General features: G+C 32.8%; 2 protein-coding genes and 1 pseudogene across 2 annotated transcripts; all 3 read right to left on the bottom strand.

The window, feature by feature from the left end:
* Positions 1 to 3,310: 3,310 nt before the first annotated feature.
* Positions 3,311 to 8,731, bottom strand: LOC123885366 (transcription factor bHLH19-like). The gene is made up of 4 exons (XM_045934641.1): positions 8,613 to 8,731; positions 7,941 to 8,408; positions 5,460 to 5,849; positions 3,311 to 3,580 (listed from the first exon to the last, which is right to left on the bottom strand). The coding sequence occupies exons 1-4, from the start codon at positions 8,646 to 8,648 to the stop codon at positions 3,485 to 3,487; spliced, it is 990 nt and encodes a 329-aa protein (XP_045790597.1). The 5' UTR covers positions 8,649 to 8,731; the 3' UTR covers positions 3,311 to 3,484.
* A 6,173-nt stretch (positions 8,732 to 14,904) lies between these two features.
* LOC123886951 lies at positions 14,905 to 25,097 on the bottom strand (annotated as a pseudogene).
* Positions 25,098 to 25,150: 53 nt separating this feature from the next.
* On the bottom strand, positions 25,151 to 26,874 carry LOC123885593 (hydroquinone glucosyltransferase-like). The gene is made up of 2 exons (XM_045934875.1): positions 25,322 to 26,874; positions 25,151 to 25,237 (listed from the first exon to the last, which is right to left on the bottom strand). Exons 1-2 carry the CDS (start codon positions 26,726 to 26,728, stop codon positions 25,223 to 25,225), a joined length of 1,422 nt encoding a protein of 473 aa, XP_045790831.1. The 5' UTR covers positions 26,729 to 26,874; the 3' UTR covers positions 25,151 to 25,222.
* Between the last annotated feature and the right edge of the window lie 293 nt (positions 26,875 to 27,167).

Genomic DNA, 27,167 nt, shown 5'->3' with positions numbered 1-27,167 from the left:
ATTGAGAAATGTGAGAGTGTGAAGAAGATGAAGAATCTGATTTTTAAATTTTTTTTTTTACCTTTTTTGTGATGATGAAAAATGTTACTGTGATTGATTTGATAAGTGATTTATGAAGAAGCTTGCATTACACGCACGGACGCACCTTTCTATTTTCGTGATAATTTTCTAATTTTTTAATATTTAATTTATGAGTTTTTCATTTTGTTTTGTAGTGATTTTTAGTAAAAGGGTTTTCTCATGGTTAATTTATGATTTACGGTTACACTCATAGTCATAGCATGCCATAAAATTCGCATGGACATGGGCATGAAGAGCATGGCATGTTTGTGTTTGCGGTTACATGGAAATAAGAAAGGTGAATAAATGATTTTGAAATAGAAAATAAAATTAAAATAATAAATTGTACTTATGTTTGCAAAAAGAAAATAAAATTAAAATCAATTTAAAGGTGAACATGTATTAAGATTCAAGACATAAATGATTTTGACATGTTTTAAATTTATTTTTTTTAGAATAGAGCTGATGATCGAACTCAAAACCTTTTTTTATAATTGAGTTGAGGATCGAACTCAAGACATCTAGCTACTACCTAAATACTTAAGTAAAATTGATATTGTCTCATAAATTTATTCTAGTTTAAAGTTAAGGGTAATTCAGGTGTAAATTCGTGTTTTGGATCTTCCACAAGAGTATTGGAAGCCTCGTTTGTTGTTTGAGATAGCAAATGGCATACCTTTAATTATGTTGGACGACCCGACGAGGAAGGGAGCATTTAGAAATTATGCTAAGATTCTCGTTGATATTGATCTTTCGAAGAGAATTTTTTATGAAATTATGGTTGAAAGAGACGGTTACACGTTTTATGTGAGGTGCTTTATGAGCGTCTTCCTAAATATTGCACTCACTATTTTTCCATTGGACATTTGGTAGTGAATTACCGCAAATTGCAACCATCCAATTTAAAACGCATGGCCAAGATCATTTAGAGCAATTTTAAAACTTCTTTAATCTAAACCGTCAAATCTATCATCAACGACTAAGATTTAAAACCTTCGAAAAAATGTATGATTTTCTATCGTAATAAATTGCAATCCATATTAAAACTGTAAAAATATAAATAAATATTATACTACTAAAAAAGGAAAAAGCTTGCGCCTATTAGCTAAGCTAGGCCTATTAACACAGTAAGTACTAAGGTAGTAGTACTATTAAATGAGATACAGCACATAGTAACATAGATGCCTTTGACCGATGGAGATGATGCCTTTGACCGATAATTAATGAATCAATAAAATTCTTCACGAAAATATCAATCGTCAGTTAGTTCATGGTAATGCATTGAGTTTGGAAGATAAAATTACGGTTCGATTTTCTGCAATTACGATCGAGTAAACGATTTTATTTTTCTCACTCATCATATATGGAAATAGATTTCCCACCGTTACAGCTACACCATTTAATTTTAAACTAACGGCCAAGATCAATTTTATTTAATTTTTTATATGTAATCTTAACCATTTAATTATTTTTTTAACAAATCTTAACCATTTAATTTAGGCTAAATTGTACTTTTGGCCCCTTAAGTTTCAGAAAGTTGCGATTTTGGTCCCCTATATTTCAAAATAGCACTTTTGGCCCCCTAAGTTTCAGGAAGTTGCAATTTTGACCCCCTATGTTTCAAAATAGCACTTTTGGCCCCCTAAATTTCAAAAAGTTGCTATTTTGGCCTCCTATGTTTCAAAATAGCAATTTTGGCCCCCTATGTTTACCCCTTTTGCAAAATGAAAGTTCAAGACACTTTTCTAAATGGAAGTTCAAGACACTTTTCTAAATCAAAATGACATAACAAATCAAGTCATTACATAATTAAAAAGACATAACAAAAAGCACGAAGAGTTTTCAATTTCCATTGTTTCCTATTTTTGGATTTGGAATTAGTTTTTTTTTTACGTATAGTGAAAAATCCTTTGGAATAAACGTCACGAAGTATTTGGTTAATTCTTTAGGATTTGAGATTATATATGTGTGTTAGTGAAAGAATAAATTTTATTTTATTTTTTGAACGTAGTGAAAGAATAAATTTAAAGCATGTGACTTCTTCCTTTTATTTTTTTATTCTTTTAGTTTTTTTAATTATAAGATGACAAAAAAATGTTGACGTGGCAGCTGAGTCACTTAAGTGACTTGCCACATCAACTTTGACTCGATCAAAATTGACCTTTTGCAAAAGGGGTAAAGATAGGGGCCAAAAGTGCTATTTTGAAACATAGGTGGCCAAAATCGCAACTACTGAAACTTAGGGGGTCAAAATCGCAACTTTTTGAAACTTAGGGGGCTATAAGTGCTATTTTGAAACATAAGGGGCCAAAATTGCAAGTTTCTGAAACTTATGGGGCCAAAAGTTTTAATATCAATAATTGTGATTTTTTTTCTGTAGCAAATTGTGTGGTTTTGTACTTTCGTTACACTAAACTAGTCCTCAATATATGATAGAACACCACGTAAACTATTCCACTTTTTTTTCCTTTTCGCAATAGATGTAAACTACTCCACATAGCCAAACTAATGAAGAAATGATCAAAATGCATACCCGTTCATGGGTGCTTGCTAAATCGTGATGATCATTACGATCATATAGCTAGAGAAATATCTCCAAGATACCGTTATTTCTATCATAGATTATAGCTCCTTATATTAAATTAAGGAAAATGTTAACATACCCTTAAATTAAATACATAATAATTATTCATGCTCTCTTAAACAAAGAAAGCTCTCTTCTCTCTTAATTTAAGCCTACATGGTGTCGAAATCAGTGGTGCACTAGTCTTTCATGGCAGCACCATCTTTTTACCTAGCCGAGGTCGTTTAACCTCCGTTGGTGCCACCTTCTTAGCTCGTCTTAGATTTTGATGGGTGAGTTTACTCTCTTTTAACCCATATGGGTAGTTTTAAACCACCTTCCATGGTGATTGTTGGTGCACGACTTTAATCTTTGATTCGCCGTCATAGTGTCATCGTTCTCCAATTCAGTTCAGTCTATTATGATCAAAGTTTGATTGCTAGATCATAAATGATTTTAAATTTGTTGTAACTCTCTCACTAAATATGTGGTTGGTGCGTGGATTCGTTATCGTGTTGGCCGGGCCAAATCCTTCGCACGCTTAAGACTTGTACCTATAATCTTTTGACTATGGAGAATTTGTTCACAATAGGTAGAGCATATTTTTCAACATGACTTTCTACGGTGGAATATGAGCATGACATAAGTTCCACACAAAACATCACAAGATAACCATTATATGTGGAGCTTACCAAATCTTAATTAAGATCACACATTAATCACACCATAATCTTCATCTACCTCTATCTTTCAAAATAGATTTGTCCATTCCATTACAAACAAACAAATTAATACCAATCACACAGTTTCTACAAACTTCAAAGATAACATAACAATTAATTTGAAATTTTATTTGGCCCACTAAGAAATATTATTTTGTTTGTCACGTGACTCCAAGAGATATTGCCTCAAGTTTTTAACTAGATCATCCATGCTCATGCAGAAATCATCATCCATCTGCATGATTGTCACGTCAACATCATAAGAAACAAATATTTTTAATTTTTCTTTCAATAACCACGTGGTGAAACTGAAAGAAAGAAAGTTTTTTTTAATGGCAAAGGAAAGAAAATGTAACTTTTTAAATATCTTTCTTTCACTTTTAAATTGAGATAAATGAATAATAAACTGTGCCACTAATCCTTTACGTGCCTTACTATATTCATCTTTTTTGTCTATATTTATCATTTTTGTCTTTTGCACAATATACTAGTACAATCACGTTTAGGTTTATAAATGTAGTTTTAATTAATTTCTTATATTTGGTCTGTATTTTTACTATTTCGTCAAATAATGTTTTTATATAATTATTTAATATATAAGATAATTACACACATGAGCTAGCAAAAGATAATTTGTCAGTTTAGTCTTTCTATTAAATATTTTTCCAATTTTTTTAATAGACACTTTATTTTTTTATATTCATTGAATATTTAATGTTTTAATTATAATATAACCAAATATATTAATTATTGATCAATAAATCTAAAAAGATGAATAAAAAGGACAGAAAAAGAGTATTGATTTAAAACATGTTTACGTATATGGAAATAGATTTATTGCAGTAACGGCTAGTGACCGTCCGATTAAATATTAACAATTAAGATTGATATTGTGAAATATTATTAATTAAATTATACTAGATTAATCACGGTGATATGATTATGTTTCTACACTCGAGATTATTAACTGCGTGAAATAAGTACAACAAAGAATCTTAATGCCTTATATATAACTTGTTTGAAACAACTTTTAAGAGAACCTTATAACATCACTAATTTTGTAGTTCAAAAGTATGATGAAGAGACCAAAAGTTTCAGATTTTAAAATGGAATGAACCAAATATATAAAATGATAAAAATAGAGAAATAAAATTGCAATTAATAATGTTTATAAAAAATATTAAAATCATTTTTTAATTGTTATTTATATTTTTACTTGACTTGTAAATATGGTGTTGGTAATAGGTATAGCTAATAACATTAACGTGACTCTCCAAAAAAAAAATCATCAGTTCAATTTTTGGATCTCTATCACCTATTTGAGCGACAATATGCAATCTCGTTTAAAAAGAAGATAAGGATCTCGAGGCCCTCAAGAATAGTTCCACAATGAAAGTACCTATAAAGGGCCTAGTCAATTCATGTACCCTTCACATTTATTTGTGAATAAGCTTTTGCACACATGTTAAGAATAATATAATGTTCTCTTTCATAAAAATATAGATTTTTTTTTAATATACTACACATGATTGTAAAAAATAATTCAAAATTTTGAACTAAAAAAGGAAAAGAAATACCGACTGAAGAAAAAGAAATTAAAGACAAAAAAAATTATATTATATTTATACTTATAAGAACCAAAAATTTAAACTAAATAAAAAATCTAATGCAATGAATATTTTCTATAAAATATTGACTTTCAAAATTGTTTTTGAAATTAGAATGAGACAAAAATTCATTCTTTAGATTAATTAAATAATTGTTATATTCGATTTATATTTTACTTCTTCCGTGATAAAATATAACTAAAATTTTATTTTTCAAATTCATTCTTTAGATTAATTAAATAATTGTTATATTCGATTTATATTTTACTTCTTCCGTGATAAAATATAACTAAAATTTTATTTTTCAAATTCATTACATAATTGATGTATCTGATCAAAAGTATATAAACTAAATATACATCAATTATGTAATGTACTAAAAAGTAGAATTTTATTATTATGAAAAAAGTAAATCAAAAAATATATATATATATATCACATCAGTTGTTTAATGAATTAAAAAAAAAATTATAATAAACAACAAATAAAGTATTGTTTGATTATTACCTGAGCAACGATTGTAACTTTTAGAGTGGAAGTTCCAAATGGCAATACGCTACTACTAGCAAGTGATAGATGAAGATTTTGAAGCAATGCCATTAATTTTACCAAAATATCCTTTTGTTTCTCACAATGGATTTCAATGAGAATTTCCTTCTCTATCACTCTTGCTTCAACCTTAGGTAGTTCTTGCTTGGAATAATAATATCTATGCTCATCACTATTCTCTTCACAAGAATTTCCTTTTTCCTCTATTGTGCAACCTTGATATTTCTTGATGAGTATTATTGAATCATCATTTTTCCTTTTGTTTTGATGATCCTCTAATTCTTTTACTTTTTCTTGAAGTTGTTTTACATAATTGAATGCTTCCCCAAGTATGTAGACCTTATCTGTCTATACAAAGGAAAAAAAAACTGAATTATAAACTTACATAAAGAAGAAGTGAAGGAGAGAAATACTTTTTAATATCAATTTTTTCATATTAATTTTTTTTTTACTAATAATATTGAATTTTTTTGAAAGACTTTTTAATATTAAAATGTTACACATTTTTAAGCAAAAAAAAAAATGTTACGCATTTTTTAAAAAAACACCGGATAAAAAAGTTATTAGTAATTTCAATTTTAGACATGAGATAAAACAATAAAAAAAATTACAAGTTAATTTTGTAAAATTAAGTTAGTTAGTCTCATCTCTCAACCCAAATTCTAAGATATGTGATGCTAATTTTGTTCATCTATATAGAGCAAATTTTTCATGTACACAACCCGGAATCACTTTATATTTAGGGTGTACACAAAAATATTTTTTTTTTAAAGATAAATAATAATTTTGTTGGTACAATAAAGATAAAAAATTTAATCACTTCATATAGTATTAATTAATTTTTAAAGTAATGTACATACTCCTTCCGTGATAAGAAAATAAAAATTAAGTTCATTATATATATATATATATATATATATATAAACTTAAAAAGATAAATTTTGTTTATATTTTATACGGTATCGATGTCCAACATATTAAATTTGAGGTTGTGCCTAATATCTACACTCTAGTATGAATGAGTAATGAGTTAATTCATACATATGAATGATAATTATTGATAATAGTAATTTTTTATGATAATTATTTTATTTTATTTTTGAACATTATTTTATGATAACTATTGATAATTGATAATAATGTAAAGGAATGCACATGGGCAATTGACAATTTGGCAGAATAATGGTGGAGTGGAGAGGGCCGAAAGTACATATTTGTCGAACTTTTCAGATCATGTTGTTGTTTTTTGTGTGTGCATGAAAGCAAAACAAAACATTAGATTATGTGCATTAATGGGGAATGGATTCTCTCAAGTGTAAATTACACTTGAGAGAATAAAGTGTGATTTATTACCATTGATTAAGAGAGAGAAACATATAAAAATTTAGAGAAAATGAATTTAGATGATGTTAGATTACACTTTATTCTCTCAAGTGTATCACACTTGAGAGAATCCATTCCCGCATTAATGGTAAGGTTTTCACAGACAACATCAAATTTTGTAGAGTTGTTAAACGTCTCTGTCCTGAGCCCTGCGATTAATAATCTCACAAAAATTAATTTTTATAATTATTTGTTTGTGATTAATAAATTTATTTCATACTTTCACAATTTTAGATTTTAAAGTTCTTTCAATATCTTGTCTAAATAAAGTTTCTTCCTTTTAATTAATTTTATAAACTTTAATTTTATTTTCATCATGTTGGAACTTTCTTGCTACATAGGAATGTGAACGAGGGAGTTGAATTGAGAGTACTTTTCCACTCCATTTCCCTTCATCTTAGATGCTTCCTATCTCCATTCATACTTTCTTTTTTTAGAGAGTTTTTCCACCTTCATTACTTTTTTATCAAATTTTTATAAATTATATAGTAGTAAAAAAATGAAAGTATAATCATAAAATAAATAAATAAAATAAGGCATTCGATCATATAATACAAATAAAGATTGTTTTTATCAATTTTTTGAGACGGAGTAAGATCTCGTTTTCATCCCTGTCATACGCCAATCACCGCGACAATTCCCAAATCTCTTTCGGAGGAATTTTCTCCACTATCCCCATATAATAAATTTTCCGCATTTGAGGTTCAAATAACATTGCAGTCCCATTGAATCCTCGCTTACATAGTACAAATTGATATTCATTCATGTTAGAAAAATCTCTCTTTTTGTGTCCCAAATTATAATAGAAAAATATAAACATTTATTTTTTTCAAGAATTTTTTTTTGTTTATTCTCATAAAATTAAATGTAGTAGTTTTTCTTAATAAGCGTACTTGTGTTTTATTTTTTCCCTGAGTATATAAGAAAAGTTTATAAAACTAATTAAGAGGAAGAAAAAATACTAATAGATATTGAAATAACTTAAAAAATTATATAAGAAACAAACTTTTGAACATTTATTAATGATGTTGTTAGTTGTATAAGAAATTAACTAACCTTCTTCAATCCAGGTATGATGGCAGCAAGTGCTATGAACCTCTCACTAATAATTTTTCTCCTTTTTCTTTCAGCTATGATATGTTCTTGTATTTCAGAAGAGCTTCTATGATTCTTGGTTCTTTGTTTTACCTTTGGTAATTCACTCACATTGTTATCCATGATAGATAAAAATGTTGCACTATTAGGAGAAGGTTCCACAGTTGTGTTTTCAAAAGACAAAATGAATTGAGAAGGTTCTAATTGTTTTGAATTAGTAGCATCATAATATTCTTGAGAAATGCGAGAGTTGGAACTATTACTATTATTGAGCATTTTCTCATGAATTGTGGTGGTGACACAAACATTATCAACAATGGTTGAAAATTGAGAATTATTTGCATTCTCAAAAGGGAAAGTTGGTTCTTGAACATTCTCTATGAGAAACTTGTCATCATCCATAGAGAGAGATTTGTCACCACCCATTTCCTATAATTAAACACATGGGCAAAAAAATATTATATTCTATGTAGAAATCAATCATTATTATATCATTTCCTTCCAAAAAAAAAAAATTATATCATTTTTTTTTTGCTCATCAATCATTATATCATATATATTCATGCAATAAAACAACATTGTATATAGAATAATCAAACTATCAAACTATAATTAATATTAATGTTTCATTACCAAAGAAGAAATCCAATTTTCCCACAAATCTTCCATCCAAGAAAATTTTGAGAGCACTCGCTAAGAGGTTTTGTAACTTAGTTCTGCCCAATTCAAAGATGAGTGCTCTTAGCTTTAACTAGACCAATCACACATGAGAATTCCGGACATGAAACATCCACGTAAGCTAAATATGTAACTTCAATTTCCACCGTTAGATGGAGAATGCTCCAAATATTTGCATTGGGATTCATAGTTTCATACCCACCAAATATATATTCTTGTCTATTTATGTTGTTGGGTGAAAAATTATATTTTGTAACATGCATAGGATACGGTAGAGCTGTCAAAACGGGCGGCCGGCCAGACCGGTCGGGCTTCGGGTTTTGTCGGGTCGGGCTAAAAAGTTCGGATAAAAAACGGGCTACCAAAATTAGTGCCGAGTCCGGCACGGTACGGGTAGTCGGGCTTTCGGGCCGGCCCGGTTTATTTTTTTTAATTTTTTTTTACTTCTAGTGCTCAAACTCAACCATATAAATAGCATTAATAATTCTCGCGCGTCCTATTTTTTACTCATCCGCTATATGTGTATATATATAATAATAATAATAATAATAATAATTCTCCCGCGCCGTATTTTTACTCATCCCCTATCTACGAGTTTCTCGCGCACCCTATTATTACTCATCCACTACCTACGAGTTTCTCGCGCGTCATATTTTTACTCATCCGCTACCTACAACTTTCTCGCACGTCCTATTTTTACTCATCCGCTACGTACGAGTTTCTCGAGCGCCCTATTTTTCTTCATCCACTACGTACGAGTTTCTCGCGCGCCCTATTTTTACTCATCCACTACCAACGAGTTTCTCGCGCCCTATTTTTACGCATCCGCTACTTACGAGTTTCTCGTGCGTCATATTTTTACTCATCCGCTACCTACGACTTTCTCGCGCGCCCTATTTTTACTCATCCGCTACGTATGAGTTTCTCACGCGACCTATTTTTATTCATCCACTACGTACGAGTTTCTCGTGCGTCCTATTTTTACTCATCCGCTACATACGAGTTTCTTGGGTGCCCTATTTTTACTCATCTGCTACTTAAGTAGCGGACGGTGTTTTATAATTTATATTACAAAATAATTTCAAATCATCCCAAACAAATTATTTATATTTATATTTTATTTTATTTTTTTAATTTTTATTTTTCGGGCTTGCGGGCCGCCCGCGGCCCATTCGGGCTAGCCCATATTTTAATCGGGCTCTGTCGGGCCGGGCTAAAAAGTCCGGAAATAATTCGGGCTAGGATTTTCAAAGCCCGAGCCCGGGAAAAATCGGGCTTGGCGGGCCGGCCCATTCGAGCTAGCCCATTTTGACAGCTCTAGGATACGGGCTCACTCTAGTGAATGTTTTAAATATATGGATCTGGATTTTTCGCAGTAGAGAAATCATGCAATAGACGATTTTAGTGGCTGATTTGAGATTTGACGATTCAATTTACAAATTTAAAAGATTAAATTTAAACATTTTTGGGTGTTTTAGTATGATTAAACGATCGAAAGATGTAATATGCATGTGTGAAGCAGTTACTATAAAGACATGTTTCCTAAACATCTGTAGCGGAGGTTGGCATAAACGACCTTAAGGAAATGAATTGTGTGCAATCGTGCATTCATACTATTGTAGAATCAAGCCGTTCAATTTTAACTTAATGGTCTATATTTTGACTTTGTATTTTAGATATGTCTTGTAAAGTTAGTGTATGGACCAAGACCTACACTCACAATACTCGGGCCAAACAAGATTGGAACACATCGGTCGTCTATCTTTCCAAAGACCACAACAGACACAAACAGACAATGTTCGTAACATCTGTCGTCGAAATCAATACCTTCTAATGTCAATCAATGCATTAAAGACCCAAATTCACTCTCCCCATTAATGACGAGTTGACGACCCTGCAACCTTGCCCTCTCATCAATGACAACATCTCACCATCAGGCCTATATATACTCCTTCAATTGCTAAAAGTTTAGGGTTTTTGGACTCGGTTCGAAACTAATTATCTTCTCTTTACTTAATCTCGCTTAAATATAACTCGTTTTTTTTCTTCCAAAAATATAATATACAAGAATCAAATTGAGATCAACCTGACACATTTCACACACACAAGCAAATGAAACTTATTTGAGTAAATACTTTTAGTTTATTTTACAATGAAAATTAAAATAAGTTTATAATTATTCACTTTTTATAGTTAAACTTGCACGTATCTATAAAGAAATCAAAGAAAAACCATTAAAACACAAATTGTTTTTTTTCCCTTCTCTCTCCCTCCCTCTCTCAATCTCTTATACTCTTTCTTTTGTTGTTTTTTTATTCATTTTTTATATGGAAGGGAAATGATATATTTCACAAGCTTGTAATATGTTATGAATGAAGTGTGATTTTTTTTTTAATATTCCAGATTTATTTTAATTTATCTCTTCTACTTATCTATTATATATTGTGTTTAAATATACAGATTTGAAACAAAGTAACTGAATATCATTTTCTTTGTTATTTATTTAGTTCTTCTATCATTTGTTCCGTTGTGTATGGTGTATTGAACTAATTGAAGAATATTTTTTTTAGATCAATGAAGTTTTCGATGTAACAACAAAGTTTGTTTTAATATAACCCGTAACAATCGACTCATTTTACTTGTCACCCGTGCAACCTAACATCCGAATAAATCAAAGATGTAAACTATTGAAATTATATGAAAATTAACTGATTGCAATTTTTTTTTTATCATTTTGGTGATTTTAGCCCGATCATCAACCCTATTTTTTATGGCCATTGCGTATTTAAGGTGTGAATTGATTGAGCAAAAGAAAAAACTATTGTGTGGAAATTAATTTAATTAGAAGGATGTGGTCCAAATCTATGTGTTGGAAAAGGCCAATCATCATATCTGAGAAGATTTTGTTCTGTCAAAGAAAAATGTGACATGATTTTGTGGTCGGCGTCACTTACGGTCCATTTGATTGAGTTCATGCATTGAAATATGTAATTTTCTTTTCTTTCTCTTTCTTTCCGCTCAACCAAACGGAGCATGATTCCTTTTGGTAGGATGGAAAGAAAGTGAGAGAAAGAAAATTACGCAACCTAATGAATGAACTTGAACTAAAGTTAGTCTAAATTCATATATTGGTTGCATAATTTTCTTTGCTCTCACTTTCTTTTCATATAACCAAACAGACCTTAAAGTTTAGTAGAGCTGTTTTAAAATTACGAAGTTTAAACTTGCATTTTCTTAATACAATCTAGACCCTGACATTGTGGAAACATTAACAATCTAGCTTCACTTGTACATATGTGTCAAAAAAAAAAGAAGCTTCACTTGTACAAACTATTCATTTATTTTAAGAAAAATGCTAAATAATGTTTTGAAGCAATAATTAAGAATACTAAAAGTGAAATAATAATTTTGGAACATGTACCGTCAAAATGTTTAAAATATAAATAATGTTAAACTGTGACTGATAGCCAATAGTTTTATGCAGATTTTCAGTTTAGCCATGATTTGACTGTGGCTAATATTTTCGGAAATCATTTGCAAAGTGTTATGGTTTGTAAATTTGTATTTCAGTTTTCGAAATTTTTTTCTTAAGTGACCCGGAATGCAATTTTAGCTACCGGATTATTTTTGCTTACAAAAAAATATTGCTAAATTGAAAATAACCGTGGCTAAATTGAAAATATGCAGAAAACTTCTGGCTATCAGAAATGTTTTACCAAATATTACGGTTTGTAATTTTATCTACCGAAAACTTTTGCATACCAGAATATTGTTTGTGGAGGTTAAGTCAAACTTTAAAAGGATAAAATTGAAAATTATTTTTGTTTGTAGGGGTGAAGAAGTTATAAATGTAGGGTGGGAGATTTTTTTTCGGGGAAGTAGTCTTAGTCCCTCAATGTGCAATTCCCTGTCATTTTGGTCTCTCACTGAAGAAAAACTATTGAATAGTCCCTAAATCTGCATTCCGTTAGTCAGTTTGGTCCCTGCTGTTAAAATGTCATGTCAGCTTTTTTGTTGAGTTAACGACCAAACTTAACAGCACTGACTAAACTGACTAACAGAATGCAGATTCCAGGACTATACAATATTTTTTCCTCAAGGAGGGACCAAAATGACAGCGAATTGCACATTGAGGACTAAAATGACTATTTTTTTTTCTTTCCAGATTCAGTAGCATATTTGGGCCGTATTAGGCTTGGCCCAAAATGACCTCACTTAAACACTACGTTCCTTTCCGAAGTTGCTGCGGTGACTTTCGCGATGGTTCCACGGAATTTACGGTTGCGGAGGTTGACGGAAGCTTCCGGTTAATTCTCGGTGGCTACACTTGTTGAACTTCTCTTGAAGGTACAAACACTCTAGAGATGAATATTGTTTATAATATATAATTATATTATCAACATTGTTTAGGATCATAATTTGATTATTGCTAGCTAGCTACACATTACCATTCAAAGTCATAATCATCCCAAATTTATGACTGAAATATTGGTTTTTCAGTTATTTTTAGGAACATAGAATATAGAATGAAAAAGCTTCAAAGTTTGGATAAACAACTTATTTGCAGCTTATATCATGATAAGCACTTTCAGTTATTTTTAGGAACATAGAATATAGACTGAAAAAGCTTCAAAGTTTGGATAAACAACTTATTTGCAGCTTATATCATGATAAGCACTTATGTCTAAGATTAGATAAGCTATACTAAAGAACTTACAAAAATAAGTTGAATAAAACTTATGAAAATCATCATTAGTTGTTTTCATAAGTTCTCCCAAACAATCTCGCAAAACTTATGTCAGTAGATAAACTCAAATAAGCCAATCCAAACATGCTCCAAGTCCATGAAAATTATGAAATCTTTTGGACACTAAAATTTATATATGTAGGAATAGGGCAAACAGGATTAGCAAGCTCATCGATAGCAAGTAATAGTAATGCATTGTATATCCTCAAATTCAGCTTCCACTTATGTAACCATTAATTTGTTAGCTAGTAATTAAGAATTACTTGAGATTAACTTAAGTGTGTAGTATTTGGTTATGTGGTGACAAACGTTGATTTTGAATTATTTATTTTAGTTAAAAATGAGTTAATATAAAGTGGTTTATGTTTGGATACTATTTTGTGTCAAAAACAAAAATGTTAGGATACTATTTATAGTGGTTAAAATTCTTCAGTAATAGGTACACATATCCGTAAAATTGAGTTGAACAATAAATTTGAGTGTAAAAATCATATTTGGAGTCAAAGCTACAAATTCTAGCTTCAAGTTAGATTCAATTCTTGAGGCAAAATCAATTCTACGTAGAATCAATTCTAACCTTTATAATTAATTTTGGCACCTGCAAAATGGTACACTTAAACTTGTAAGAGCTTCTCTGTCCTTGACCTACCTGTTTAGTACAGATTCTGAATGATCATCATCCCATGTTGCACCACTTTAGAATTACACAAGAATTTAAAGAAACTTATCATCTTTATGGAAGAAAAATATACAAAAGATGAAGGTGTCAGAAGGAAGAAAAGAAAATAAGAAATCAAACCCTAGAGATTGTTAGATTTTTTCGCCAAACTCACAGCAATTCGAAACAATCGTACAAAGGACCGTTAAAATCTTTTTAGAGTCTTAGATTCTTAGAATACATCTCTAGCCAATGTATGGGAATTTAGTTTTTTCCAATAGATTCAAAAACACTGATAAACTTTCATTCAAAGGATAATGAAATGCATCACCTATATAGGCTATATCCAGTTTATCAACTTTAATTACTAACATAACATTCTGCCAATTTTTAATAGAGATGACAATATTGAGATGAAAAGTCCGATTAAAAAATAAAATTAGAAGCTTATCCAACTTTTCTGATTTGTCAACTGTAGTTTGCTTAAAGCTAAAGTTACAATTAGGCAGGGAATGGCATATAAAAACAAGTTTATCAGTATTTTAGAGCAACAACCAATGTTCAACTAAATAAAGATCATCTTAGGCATCAATAATGACAAAACACTTCACAACACAAAATACATAAAAATATGCAAAAATAAACGGAAACCACCACGTTGGTATGAAAAACCAGCAACGTCTGTACATAACAAAGACCACACCAACTCAACTGTCAAATAGAAAGTCTTATAAGCATGCTTCATAATATGAGCTTAATATTGAAAATTATAATTATTTTCTTATTCCAAAGAAGAAACAAACAGAAATACTAGAATATTTAAAAAGAAAAACTTTTGGCAAAAGCATTCCTTAAAGCTAGTTTTCATGCACCAAATTTCTCCATTTCAGTGCTAATTGAGAAAGAGTCTTTGTAGACGACCCATCTTCTTTGAGTGCACTATTAGCAGCTTCTTTCAATTCCTTCATATTATTGCGCAATTTCTCACCTTCTTCCCCTTCCACGAGACACTTGATCACATGGGAAATTTCCACCCTTCCCACAATGCCATTTTCATGGACTCTTGGCCTCAGTCCCACTTTAAGGCCCTCACTCAGCAAAACCGCGTTCATTCTTTGCTCAGCAAACAGAGGCCATGTGATTAATGGCACACCATGCATTACACTCTCAAGGACTGAATTCCAGCCACAGTGACTCAAGAACCCACCAATTGATCCGTGGCTAAGGATTTGAATCTGGGGTGCCCATGATGGAATAACCATCCCTTTCTCCTTGGTTCTCTCCAAAAAACCAGATGGTAAAAACTGCAAAGGGTCAAGATCATTTTGTGCTGAAAAATATGCTGTACTAGATGAACTACTACTCGGTGCTCGCACAACCCATAAGAATCTCTGATTACTCAATTCCAAACCCAAAGCCAACTCATCAATTTGTTCTTGTGAAAGTGTACCACCACTCCCAAAAGACACATACAAAACTGAACAAGGTTGCTGTTTGTCTAGCCATGACAGACACTCTAACCCGTTAGCATCATCACAAGAACTTGTTACAGTCTGGATGATGGGTCCAACAGGATACACAGAAGGCTTTCCCTTCCTACTTTCTTCCTCTGTTAGTGCTTTTATAGGACCCATTTCCATTTCTAAGAAGCTATTAACAAGAACACCATCAGCCAACAAACTAAAACTTTTACAAAGTTGAAGTAAGTGTTTGTAAGCTTGACTTGATCTATCTCCAGCTGCAGTAAAAAGATCCCTGCCATGCAGTGGTACGCAACCTGGTATTTTGATAGGTTCTGGTAGATCTATGTACTTACATGATGTTTCCTCGTCCAACTTAGGCAAGTAGAATTTCCAAGCCAGTGTATTAGCTGCTACAGGGTAGTATATATAGGATAACATGTTGAATTCCTTAGCAAAGTCTAGTGCTTCAACAGCAAACAAATCAACTACCAAGGCCACTAGGGGAGTTCTTGAAGCGAAGGACTTCAACGCCTGATGTAAATATGGGAGAGAATGAGTCACTGTGCGCTGAATTTTCATTTGTAATGAGAGTCCTTGTGGTAGGTCATTGGGTTGCACCGGTGGAAGAAAAGTGTGGTTGATATTTGATGGAAGAGTTTGAAGGATGGTTTTTGAGGAACTTGGGGGAGAACCAAGTGTGGGAATGATACATGTGACATGAATATATGGATGATGTTGAACAAGTAACTTGGAGAATTCAAGAATAGGGACTAAGTGGCTATATCCAACACCTGGAACAACTGCAATGTGAATTGTTTTCTCCATGGAAATTCGAGGCCAAGTTCATGCAACTCACCTATCCCAATTAGACTTTATATAGATTTTAAAGCAAATTTTGAAACAATATTTTTCTAATATTATTTGAAAGTTTAGTTTTATGATTTTCTGGTATATTCTAGTATATCTATATTTCACAACTTCAATTCATGTGCCATCTCCTAACCTAACACAGTATTGAAAATTTCAGTCTAACTAATCTAACAGACGTGAAGTAACATAAGTTGTTTGGTGATGCTCCTCTCATATAATATAAACCATTTTTAGCAAATATGGGAAGTAAGAAGGTTTTGTAAAATAAAATCCTCTTAAAAAAAGAAGGGAAAATAGAAAAGTAAGTTAGTTGTTTAACTTAATACGATAATAAAACTATCAAATCCCTCCACATATTTAGCAATGAAAAGCTCCTATGTCCTATTCAGAGAGTTGGTGACTAATGCAGGACAACAAAAATACATTAATAGTAATTAATTTCAAATCTCAATAACTAGATGCTTATTGTCATTTTGTTCTTCAAGTAATTGAATAGGATATAGGGGCTGTTTCATGGTTTCTAGTACACAAAATAAGAAATGAAACTATCACAATATCAAATAACAACCTCAAGTAAAGAGAAAAGGTAATTAAAGCAAAGAGAAGTCCAACTGCAAAGCTTGATATACATAAATATTATAAATAAATCTTTTTCTACTTCTAGTGACATATTTTGTCTATAAACAAAATTCATCATATCAAATTACTTCTAGAGACGGACCACAACAACAACCTGTACAACAAATGACCAATTATTTTCAGGTTTTCGACTTCTACATTATTACCGTTTGTTGTCCAGCTTCTACGTTCTCGAGTTTATACTTTTTCAATAATTCTACCTTTGTAATTTTTACTACTCTCGTTCTGCTATTATTGATATAACTTCTCATGTCTATCTTGATAGGTGTATTAGCAGGTTCTTAGTAGACATGGACATATAATCAAGACAATGGTCGGTAGCTATATCATTGTACAAGGGAGGGCTGATGACACCATGAATCTTGATGGAATAAAGGTATCACTCTTTTAGGGAGAATGCAGAATAAGAAAACTACTAGGAATTTCAATGAATTATAGAAAGAAATGGAAAAGTAGAGGAAAATTTCTGTGTATTTCATTCTTTAATTCATGACCAGCTTCCTACTTTTAAATGGTGCAACGGAATTTACAAGAAGTGAGTATACCGTGTCACCATATATTCTTGCATACCCATCACAATTCACACCCTCACTATTTATACTACTAAGGCATAACAAACTTGCCAACGAAGCAATTTTCCCCATTCTTTATTTACCTTACATTCTTACTGCATTCTTTATTTCAATATATATCCCCCAACCCTCACTCAGGTCTCTATCAATTACTTTCATTGATGTCGACTGAATTATTAGCAAAGTCTCTGCATATAATTAGTCTTGTAAGAAGATTTCTTATGGGCAATGTGAATGCATTTAAGATTAACAGTGGCACAACTAAAGAGGAAGAGCAACAGCATAGAAAGATATAGACTAAGGATTTTTAAGTTTTCCTACACCAAATTTCTCCACTTAAGTGCTAATTGAGAAATAGTCTTTGTAGAAGACCCATCTTCTTTGACTGCATTAGAAGCAACTTCTTTTAATTCCTTCATATTATTGCGCAATTTCTCACCTTCTTTTCCTTCCATGAGACACTTGATCACCTTAGCAACCTCTACCCTTTCCACAATGTCATTTTCATTAACTCTTGGCCTCAGTCCCACTTTTATGCCTTCACTCAGCAAAACCGCGTTCATATTCTGCTCAGCAAACAGGGGCCATGTGATTAGTGGTACACCATGTACCACACTCTCAAGGCTTGAATTCCAACCACAATGTGTCAAGAACCCACCAACTGAATTGTGACTAAGGATTTGAATCTGGGGCGCCCATGATGGAATGACCAAACCTTTGCCTCTGGTTCTCTCCAAAAACCCAGAAGGTAAAAATTGCAAAGGGTCAACATCATTTTGTGTTGAAAGATATGTAGCATTGGCTGAACTATTTGGTGCTCTTACAACCCATAAGAATTTATGATTACTCAACTCCAAACCAAAAGCCAGCTCAACAATTTGTTCCTGTGAAAGTGTACCCCCACTCCCAAAAGACACATACAAAACTGAACGAGATTGTTGTTTGTCCAACCATGACAGACACTCCAACCCATTAGCATCAACAGAACTTGTTACTGTTTGGATGATGGGTCCAACAGGATAAACAGAAGGGATACCCTTGACACTTCCTTCCTCATTTAGTGCTTTTATAGGACCACTTTCCATTTCTAAGAAGCTATTAACAATAATACCATCAGCAATACTTAAAGACTTGAGAAGTTGGAGGAATTGTTTGTACTCTTGATTTGATCTATCTTGAACATTGGTAAAGAGATCTCTCCCGTGGATTGGAACACAACCTGGTAATTTGATAGGCTTTGGTAGATCTTTGTACTCACATGATGTTTCCTCATCCAACTTAGGCATATAGAAGCAGAAAGAAATTGTAGTAGCTGATAAAGGGAAGTATATGTAGGACAACATGTTGAATTCCTTAGAAAATTCTAGTGCTTTAAGTGCTAAAGGATCAACCACCAAGGCCACAAGGGGAGTCCTTAAAGTTAAGGAGTTCAAGGCCTGATGTAAATATGGGAGAGAGTGAATCAGTGTGAGGTGAATGCTTTCCATGGGAGGAGTTCCTTGTGGTAGGTCATTGGGGTTCATAGGTGGAAGAAAAGTGTAGTTGATGTTTGATGGAAGAGTTTCAAGGATGGATTTTGAGGCACTTGAGGGAGAGCCAAGTGTTGGAATGAAGCATGTGACATTAAAGTCAGGATGGAGTTGAACAAGTTGCTTGGAAAACTGAAGAATAGGTACTAAATGGCTATACCCAACACCTGGAACAACTGCTATGTGAACTTTTTTATCCATGGAAATTTGTTGCTATGTTTCCAGCTTATGAAGCAAAGTATTTTTTGTGTGGCTTGTTAAAGGAAAATAAATATACGCATTTGATGATTGGGAACTTTTGATAACGATGAATAAGAGCCACACATGTTGGTATGATGGGGTAATAATTAATACAAAAGTAGTACAGTACCTCACAAATATTAAGAAAATAGAGTCCAATAATTATTAAGAATGGTTTCACAATATCTATTTATTCAACACCTTGTCACTGAACAAGATAGTAGTGGTCCAATACTTATTTAGAATGGTTTCACAATACCTTTCTTCCTGTAAGAAAAAGCCATTTTTACCGCAACTCGCGACTTACATTCAGTTAATTCATTTTTAAAATGTATTACTAATATCGACATGTTAATATCATGTTCGGTGTTTGTGTTTGTGTCCGTGCTTTGTTTTTATTAGAATTGTGGCTGTGGCTATCCTAATAAACAAGAATCACTGTTTGGTGTCAAGTTCGTATTAACTATTAAGTCATAATCAATTATTTTCAAAGTTCATTATTTTCTGCCCTCCTATTATTTAAAATACTACAACTTCAACCTGGTATTTAGTGTTTGCTTCGATTCTCTTTGAATTGTCTTGCCACTATTTTATTGTCGAGTTCCTAAACGTAATGGAATGTAATCATGGTTTTTATGTTTTTAGGAGTCATCTCTTCCTTTTTTTTCTCCCTTTTCATGCCCAAATATTTGTTTTTCATGTGCTTATGCGCCTCCAACAACCTTCGTGTTTCTGCCCACGCGCCACTGCCATCTGCCGAGTGTACGGACACATTCGGTGTCCGTTCGACGAGTTTTTCCGCCTCCTGACTCTGTTTACTGTCCCAATTTTGTACTTGTCACAAGTTTTCGAGCCCTTATACCTATGTTTTTGACGATGTTTACTCTGTTGTGATCGCCAATCTCCTCTTCATGTTTATCTTTTGGATCTTAATTTGTTACAAGTTTAAAGTTTAGTAAATTTATGCTTCAGAAGAAGTGCTAGAATATTACAAACTATCTTATAATATCCTTAAATCTTTGGTTTTATATTAGAGTATTTTAAGTTATTTTCTAGGATTAGTTCTTAGAGTATCTTAGACAGCTAGCAGCTTGTAATGACCATAGTTTAACTATCTAAAACAGCCAGAAACAAAATCAATATACAAGGTGAATAATGTACATAGAAATTTCGATCTGATGAATCATGACATTACAATATCCAATATCCAATATCCAATAAAATTAAAAAACATATGTCTTACAAAACTAGGAGTTTACGGTTTTTTTAGCCCTATAGTTTACAATTTAAATTCGTTTTAATTTTTTTTTTTGCATTTTTATTAGGTGTCCATTGTTAATATTCAAGCAGGACCTCCAAATAGTCAAAAAGTCGGGGCCGACCCTAAATGGCGCAACAGAATTTACAAGAAGTGAGTATACCATTTCACCATATATTCTATTGTTTACTAAAAATGATTATACAATTCAACAACCAAAATATCTCTTGGTAGTGTAATCTAAATCTGTTGAAAATGATTATCATCGGCTTTATAATGACTATGGTTATTGATGGGAACCTGAAATTTAGAAACATAATTTATAAAATAGAAATAGATCAAACAATGGAAATTAGAGAGATATACACTAAGGTTTTTTAAGGTTTCCTACACCAACTTTTTCCACTTGAGTGCTAATTGAGAAATAGTCTTTGTAGAAGATCCTTCTTCTTTGGTTGCATTAGAAGCAGCTTCTTTTAACTCCTTCATTTTTTTGCGCAAATTCTCGCCTTCTTCTCCTTCCATTAGACACTTGATCACCTTAGCAACCTCTACCCTTTCCACGATGTCATTTTCATTAACTCTTGGCCTCAATCCCACTTTCATGCCTTCACTTAAAAAAACCGCATTCATTTTCTGCTCAGAAAACAAGGGCCATGTGATTAGTGGTACACCATTCATCACACTCTCGAGGGTTGAATTCCAACCACAATGAGTCAAGAACCCACCAACTGAATTGTGACTAAGGATTTCAATCTGGGGTGCCCATGATGGAATGACCAAACCTTTCTCCTTGGTTCTCTCCAAAAACCCAGAAGGTAAAAATTGCAAAGGGTCAACATCATTTTGTGCCGAAAGATATGCAGCATCGACTGAACTACTTGGTGCTCTTACTACCCATAAGAACTTATGATTACTCAACTCCAAACCCAAAGCCAGCTCAACAATTTGTTCCTGTGAAAGTGTACCCCCACTCCCAAAAGACACATACAAAACTGAACAAGATTGTTGTTTGTCCAACCATGACAGACACTGCAACCCATTAGCATCAATAGAACTTGTTGCTGTCTGGATGATGGGTCCAACAGGATAAACAGAAGGGTTTCCCTCGACACTTCCTTCCTCATTAAGTGCTTTTATAGGACCACTTTCCATTTCTAAAAAGCTATTAACAAGAATACCATCAGCATTACTTAAAGGCTTAATAAGTTGGAGGAAATGTTTGTAATCTTGACTTGATCTATCTTGAACATGGGCAAAGAGATCCCTCCCATGGAGTGGTACACAACCTGGTAATTTGATAGGATTTGGTAGGTCTTTGTACTCACATGATGTTTCCTCATCCAACTTAGGCAAATAGAAGCACACAGACAGTGTAGTAGCTGATAAAGGGAAGTATATGTAGGACAACATGTTGAATTCCTTAGCAAAGTCTAGTGCTTTAATAGCAAAAGGATCAACCACCAAGGCCACGAGGGGAGTCCTTAAAGTTAAGGAGTTCAACGCCTGATGTAAATATGGGAGAGAGTGAATCATTGTGAGGTGAATGCTTTCCGTCGGAGTCCCTTGTGGTAGGTCATTGGGGTTGACAGGTGGAAGAAAAGTGTAGTTGATGTTTGATGGAAGAGTTTCAAGGACAGATTTTGAGGCATTTGAGGGAGACTCAATTGTGGGAATGAAACATGTGACATGAATGTCTGGATGGAGTTGAACTAGTTGCTTGGAAAACTGAAGAATTGGGACTAAATGGCTATACCCAACACTTGGAACAACTGCAATGTGAACTGTTTTCTCCATGGAAATTTGTTGCTATGTTTTCAGCTTATGAGGCCATGTATTTCTTGTGTGGCTTTTTAAAGGAAAATAAATAACAGAACTCACCTACCTACCTACTTAAAATTGCAATAATATGCATATGATGATTGGGATGTTTGAAAACGATGAATAAGAGCCACTCATGTTGGTATGGTGGGGGTGATAATACAAAAGTAGTATAGTACCTCGTACAAATATTACGAAAATAGTGCTCCAATAATTATTAAGAATGGTTTTACAATACCTTTCTTCCTATAGGAAAAAGCCATTTTTATCACGACTCGCCAATTACATTCAGTTAATTCATGGTCGGTGTTTGTGTCTGTGTCGTGCTTCATATATTTGTTCTTGATTAGAATTGAGTGTATCCTAATAAATATGAATTATTGTTTGGTATCATAATCAATAATTTTCAAAGTTTGTATTATTTTCTACCCTCCTTTTATCTAAAATTCTACAACTTCAACATGGTATTTAGCGTCTGCTTTGATTCTCTTTGAACTGTCTTGCCACTATTTCGCTGTCGAGTTCCTAAAAGAATGGGAATGTAATCATGGTTTTTATGTTTTCGGAGTGATCCCTTCTTCTTTTTTTCTCCCTTTTCAAGCCCAAATATTGTTTCGCATGCACTTATGCGCCTCCAACAACCGTCGTGTTTCTGTTAATGCGCCACTGCCATCTGCCGTGCGTACTACGGACACATTCGGTGTCACAAGTTTTCATTTTCGAGCCCTTATACGTATGTTTTTGACGATGTTTACTCTGTTGTGATCGCCAATCTCCTCTTCCTGTTTATCTTTTGGATCTTAATTTTTTACTGCCCCTTTTTTGTTTGAAGTTGCAACACTTTTAAGCTTTGATTTCAGCAGCTGGAGTGAGCACTGGTCTTTGCAGTTTGATTTTTTTCTTATTGTTAAGCATTGATACTTCTGCCTAGAATGGTGAAGCTTCTGTCTTGAATGGTGAAGGCTCATCTTTTACCTCGTGCTCTTGATGATTAGGCTTTGGTAGCTTTTGCTTTATGGTGGTTCATCATTTTTCATTGGTTTGGTTTGTCATCATTGGTTAATTGTGTTAAGAAACATGGCATCCATGGGAGAAGAGAGAAAATAGCTCAAAATGTATAATATTGATGAAGGAAAAATATTACAAAATGAGAAAAGTAAGTGTAAAAGATTACATCAAAGCCTGTATATAGGCATCAAGAAACTGCTAACTAATCCTCCTAATTACTAACTAACTATATCTTTAACACCCTCCCGCAAGCTAGAAGGTGTTCACAACACTTCTAGCTTGGGATAAGCAATACAAAAGTACATCAAATCAAAAGAAAATACAATGAGAGACGACTCAAATACATCTAGTTGTGCTTAACCATCATAAGGAAGAAAACACAACCCGTCAAAGCCAACTAAGGGCAAATGCTTAACCATCAAGTAGAAACCACAACTCCAGGCTAAACTACTCGTAGGAAGCAACAAATCAACGCTTAATCACCATAGGCAGAAACGGAATCATGAAATTCGCAAAACGGAATCAAAATTGAAATCAAGAAAACGGAATTCGCAAACGGAAGATGAGAAAAGTGATTTTCTCAGATGGAAAATTAACAGTACTAGAGAATTGAATTTCTCAGGAAAAATAGAAAAGAAAGAGCGATAGAAAATGAAAGTTGAGAAAAATAAATTTTCTCGAGAAAATGCAGCGGAAAATTTTCTTCAAGGTGGATACCAAATTTGCTCTGATACCATGTTAAGAAACATGGCATCCATGGGAGAAGAGAGAAAATAGCTCAAAATGTATAATATTGATGAAGGAAAAATATTACAAAATGAGAAAAGTAAGTGTAAAAGATTACATCAAAGCCTATATATAGGCATCAAGAAACTGCTAACTAATCCTCCTAATTACTAACTAACTATATCTTTAACAAATTGTTTTGGCCTTCTTTGTTGGATTGTCCAAAAGATATATGGTTCAATTTTTTAGTTTAATAATTATGTCAGGTATAATATTTTCTCTTTTAAAGGGTAACTAATGGCATCGGGCACAACTTGTGTTATGCAATTAGTATCGCATTTCACTACATTCTTCATCGATGCAAGAGCCTAAATATCCGTTGCCGAGAGTCATTCTATACTACGTGTCAGGACACAAGAAGCACGAAAAAGTTAAAACGGCTCAATATTTGTAACAAGTTTAAAGTTTAGTAAATTTTAGCTTCAGAGTGCTAGAATATTATAAAGAATAATGCTTATGTATACGAAAAAGTCAAAACAAGAAAGGCAAGAATCAATATCCACCGTTCATTTCAAACCATTACCCCCATGATTTCTGCCAAAAACAAATATTAACTACAAGTACTACTATTTAGCACATGGCCATAGTGCAATTCTTGTGTTTCGTTTGCCAACTGCTTCGTACCAAATAGCAGGACTCTATTATAAAATATCTTTAATGAGTGTTTTAAGTTACTTCCTAGAATTAGTTTATAATCTTAGAGTATCTTAGACAGCCAGAAGCTTGTAATGACCATAGTTTAACTATCTAAAACAGCCAGAAACAAAATCAATATACAAGGTGAATAATGTACATAGAATTTAGATCTGATAAATCATGACATAACAATATCCAATAAAATTAAGAAACATATATGTCTTTTTTTTGAAGAAAGAAACATATATGTCTTACTGAGAAAGAAGTATGCAATATCATGATGATCTCTTTCCAGATCAGAAAATCTCATCTAGTAAGGTTTTCTTGATGCCAATAATTCACACTATGCCTGACTGTTATTATAAAGCAGAAAATGTAAAGTAAAATAACAGAGAAGATCATGACCAAAAGATTCTATAAAGTTTGTTTTTTCATACCAAATTTCTCCATTTGAGTGCTAATTGAGAAAGAGTCTTTGTAGAAGAACCATCTTCTTTGTGTGCACTATTAGCAGCTTCTTTCAATTCCTTCATATTATTGCGCAATTTCCCACCTACTTCCCCTTCCATGAGACTCTTGATCAACTCAGCAATTTCTACCCTTTCCACAATACCATTTTCATGAAATCTTGGCCTCAATCCCACTTTTAGCCCCTCACTCAATAAAACCGCATTCGTTCTCTGCTCAGCAAACAGAGGCCATGTGATTAGTGGCACACCATGTGCCATACTCTCAAGCGTTGAATTCCAGCCACAATGAGTCAAGAATCCACCAACTGAACTATGACTTAGGATTTGAATCTGAGGTGCCCATGATGGAACAACCATCCCTTGTTCCTTTGTTCTCTCCAAGAACCCAGATGGTAAAAACTGCAAAGGATCAACACCAGACGCCGATAGATACGCAGCATTTGCTAAACTACTTGGTGCTCTTGCAACCCATAAGAACTTATGATTACTCAATTCCAAACCTAAAGCAAGCTCATCAATTTGTTCTTGTGAAAGTGTACCACCACTTCCAAAAGACACATACAAAACTGAACTAGGTTTTTGTTTATCCAACCATGACAAACACTCCAAACTATTAGCATCATCCTTAGATGCTTCTGTTCCCTTTTGGATAATAGGTCCAACAGCATACACAAGAGGGTTACCACTTCCTTCTTCAGCCAGTGCTTCTATAGAACCTTTTTCAATTTCTAAGAAACTATTAATAAGAATCCCATCAACAAGACGAAATCTTTTAATACGTTGAAGTAAATATTTGTAAGATTCACTTGATCTATTTTGAGCTTGGTCAACAAGATCTCTACCATGAATCGGTACACAACCCGGTATTTGCATAGGTTGATTAGGAAGATCTCTGTACTCACCTGAAGTTTCTTTATCATGTTTGAACATATAGAAGTATGTAGACAAAGTGGTGGCTGCAGAAGGGAAGTAAACATAGGACAACATGTTGAAATCTTTAGCTAAATCAAGTGCTGCAATTGCAAAAGAATCAACTATCAAGGCTACAAAGGGTGTCCTTAAAGTTAAGGATTTTAAGGCCTGATGTATAGATGGTAAGGAATGAGTGAGTGTGAGTTGTAGTTGAATTTCTAAAGGAACTCCTTGTGGTAAGTCTTTGGAATCCACTGGTGGAAGAAAAGTACAGTTGATGTTTGATGGAAGATTTTGAAGGATTGTTTTTGAATCAGATGAGAGAGAACCATGTGAGGGGATGAAGCATGTGATATGAATGTATGGATGATGGTGAACAAGTAGTTTGGAGAATTGAAGAATTGGAAATAAGTGGCTATAACCAACACCTGGAACAACTGCAATATGAATTGATTTCTCCATTCACCTGGAAATTTGTTGTCAAGTTTACAGCTTCTCAGGTGAAGTGTTTTTCTGATAAATAGAAGAGATAAGATAAATGGTTTTTTTTAGGTGGGTTGTGAAAAGAAAATTTATGATGTATTGGTTTTTTTTTTTGGGTGTTTTTATGATGTATTGGTCTCAAAAGGAACCTTCATTTTAGGGCGCTGGCTAGCATGGGAAAGGGTGGTAGGTCTCCCACCATGGGAAACTACCCTTTACCCTTAGATCATGAAGGTCTACCATAAACCATAATAAAGTGTCTATACCATATTTTATCCTCTTTCACCAAAATATTTTTTGTATCATTATCAAAATCATCTTTTAATTTATATATTATTATTAAATTAACTATATGTTATTATTGATTCAAAAAAACTATATGTTATTATTAAATTAATTTTTATATACCAAAATATAT

The sequence above is a fragment of the Trifolium pratense genome, linkage group LG5 (genome assembly GCF_020283565.1).
Source record: "Trifolium pratense cultivar HEN17-A07 linkage group LG5, ARS_RC_1.1, whole genome shotgun sequence".
Classification (NCBI taxonomy): domain Eukaryota; kingdom Viridiplantae; phylum Streptophyta; class Magnoliopsida; order Fabales; family Fabaceae; genus Trifolium; species Trifolium pratense.
This window is presented reverse-complemented; position numbering and strand designations above follow the sequence as displayed.

Bases quoted from the DNA above. Each gene is read 5' to 3' on its own strand.
- LOC123885366 (XM_045934641.1), bottom strand. From the start codon at position 8,648: ATGGAAGATTTGTGGGAAAATTGGATTTCTTCTTTG. The intron at 8,409-8,612 runs GTAATGAAACAT...GTTTAATTATAG, and splicing joins AAAATTGGATTTCTTCTTTG to GAAATGGGTGGTGACAAATC. The intron at 3,581-5,459 runs GTAATAATCAAA...ACAATCATGCAG, and splicing joins AAGTTACAATCGTTGCTCAG to ATGGATGATGATTTCTGCAT.
- LOC123885593 (XM_045934875.1), bottom strand. From the start codon at position 26,728: ATGGAGAAATCAATTCATATTGCAGTTGTTCCAGGTGTTGGTTATAGC.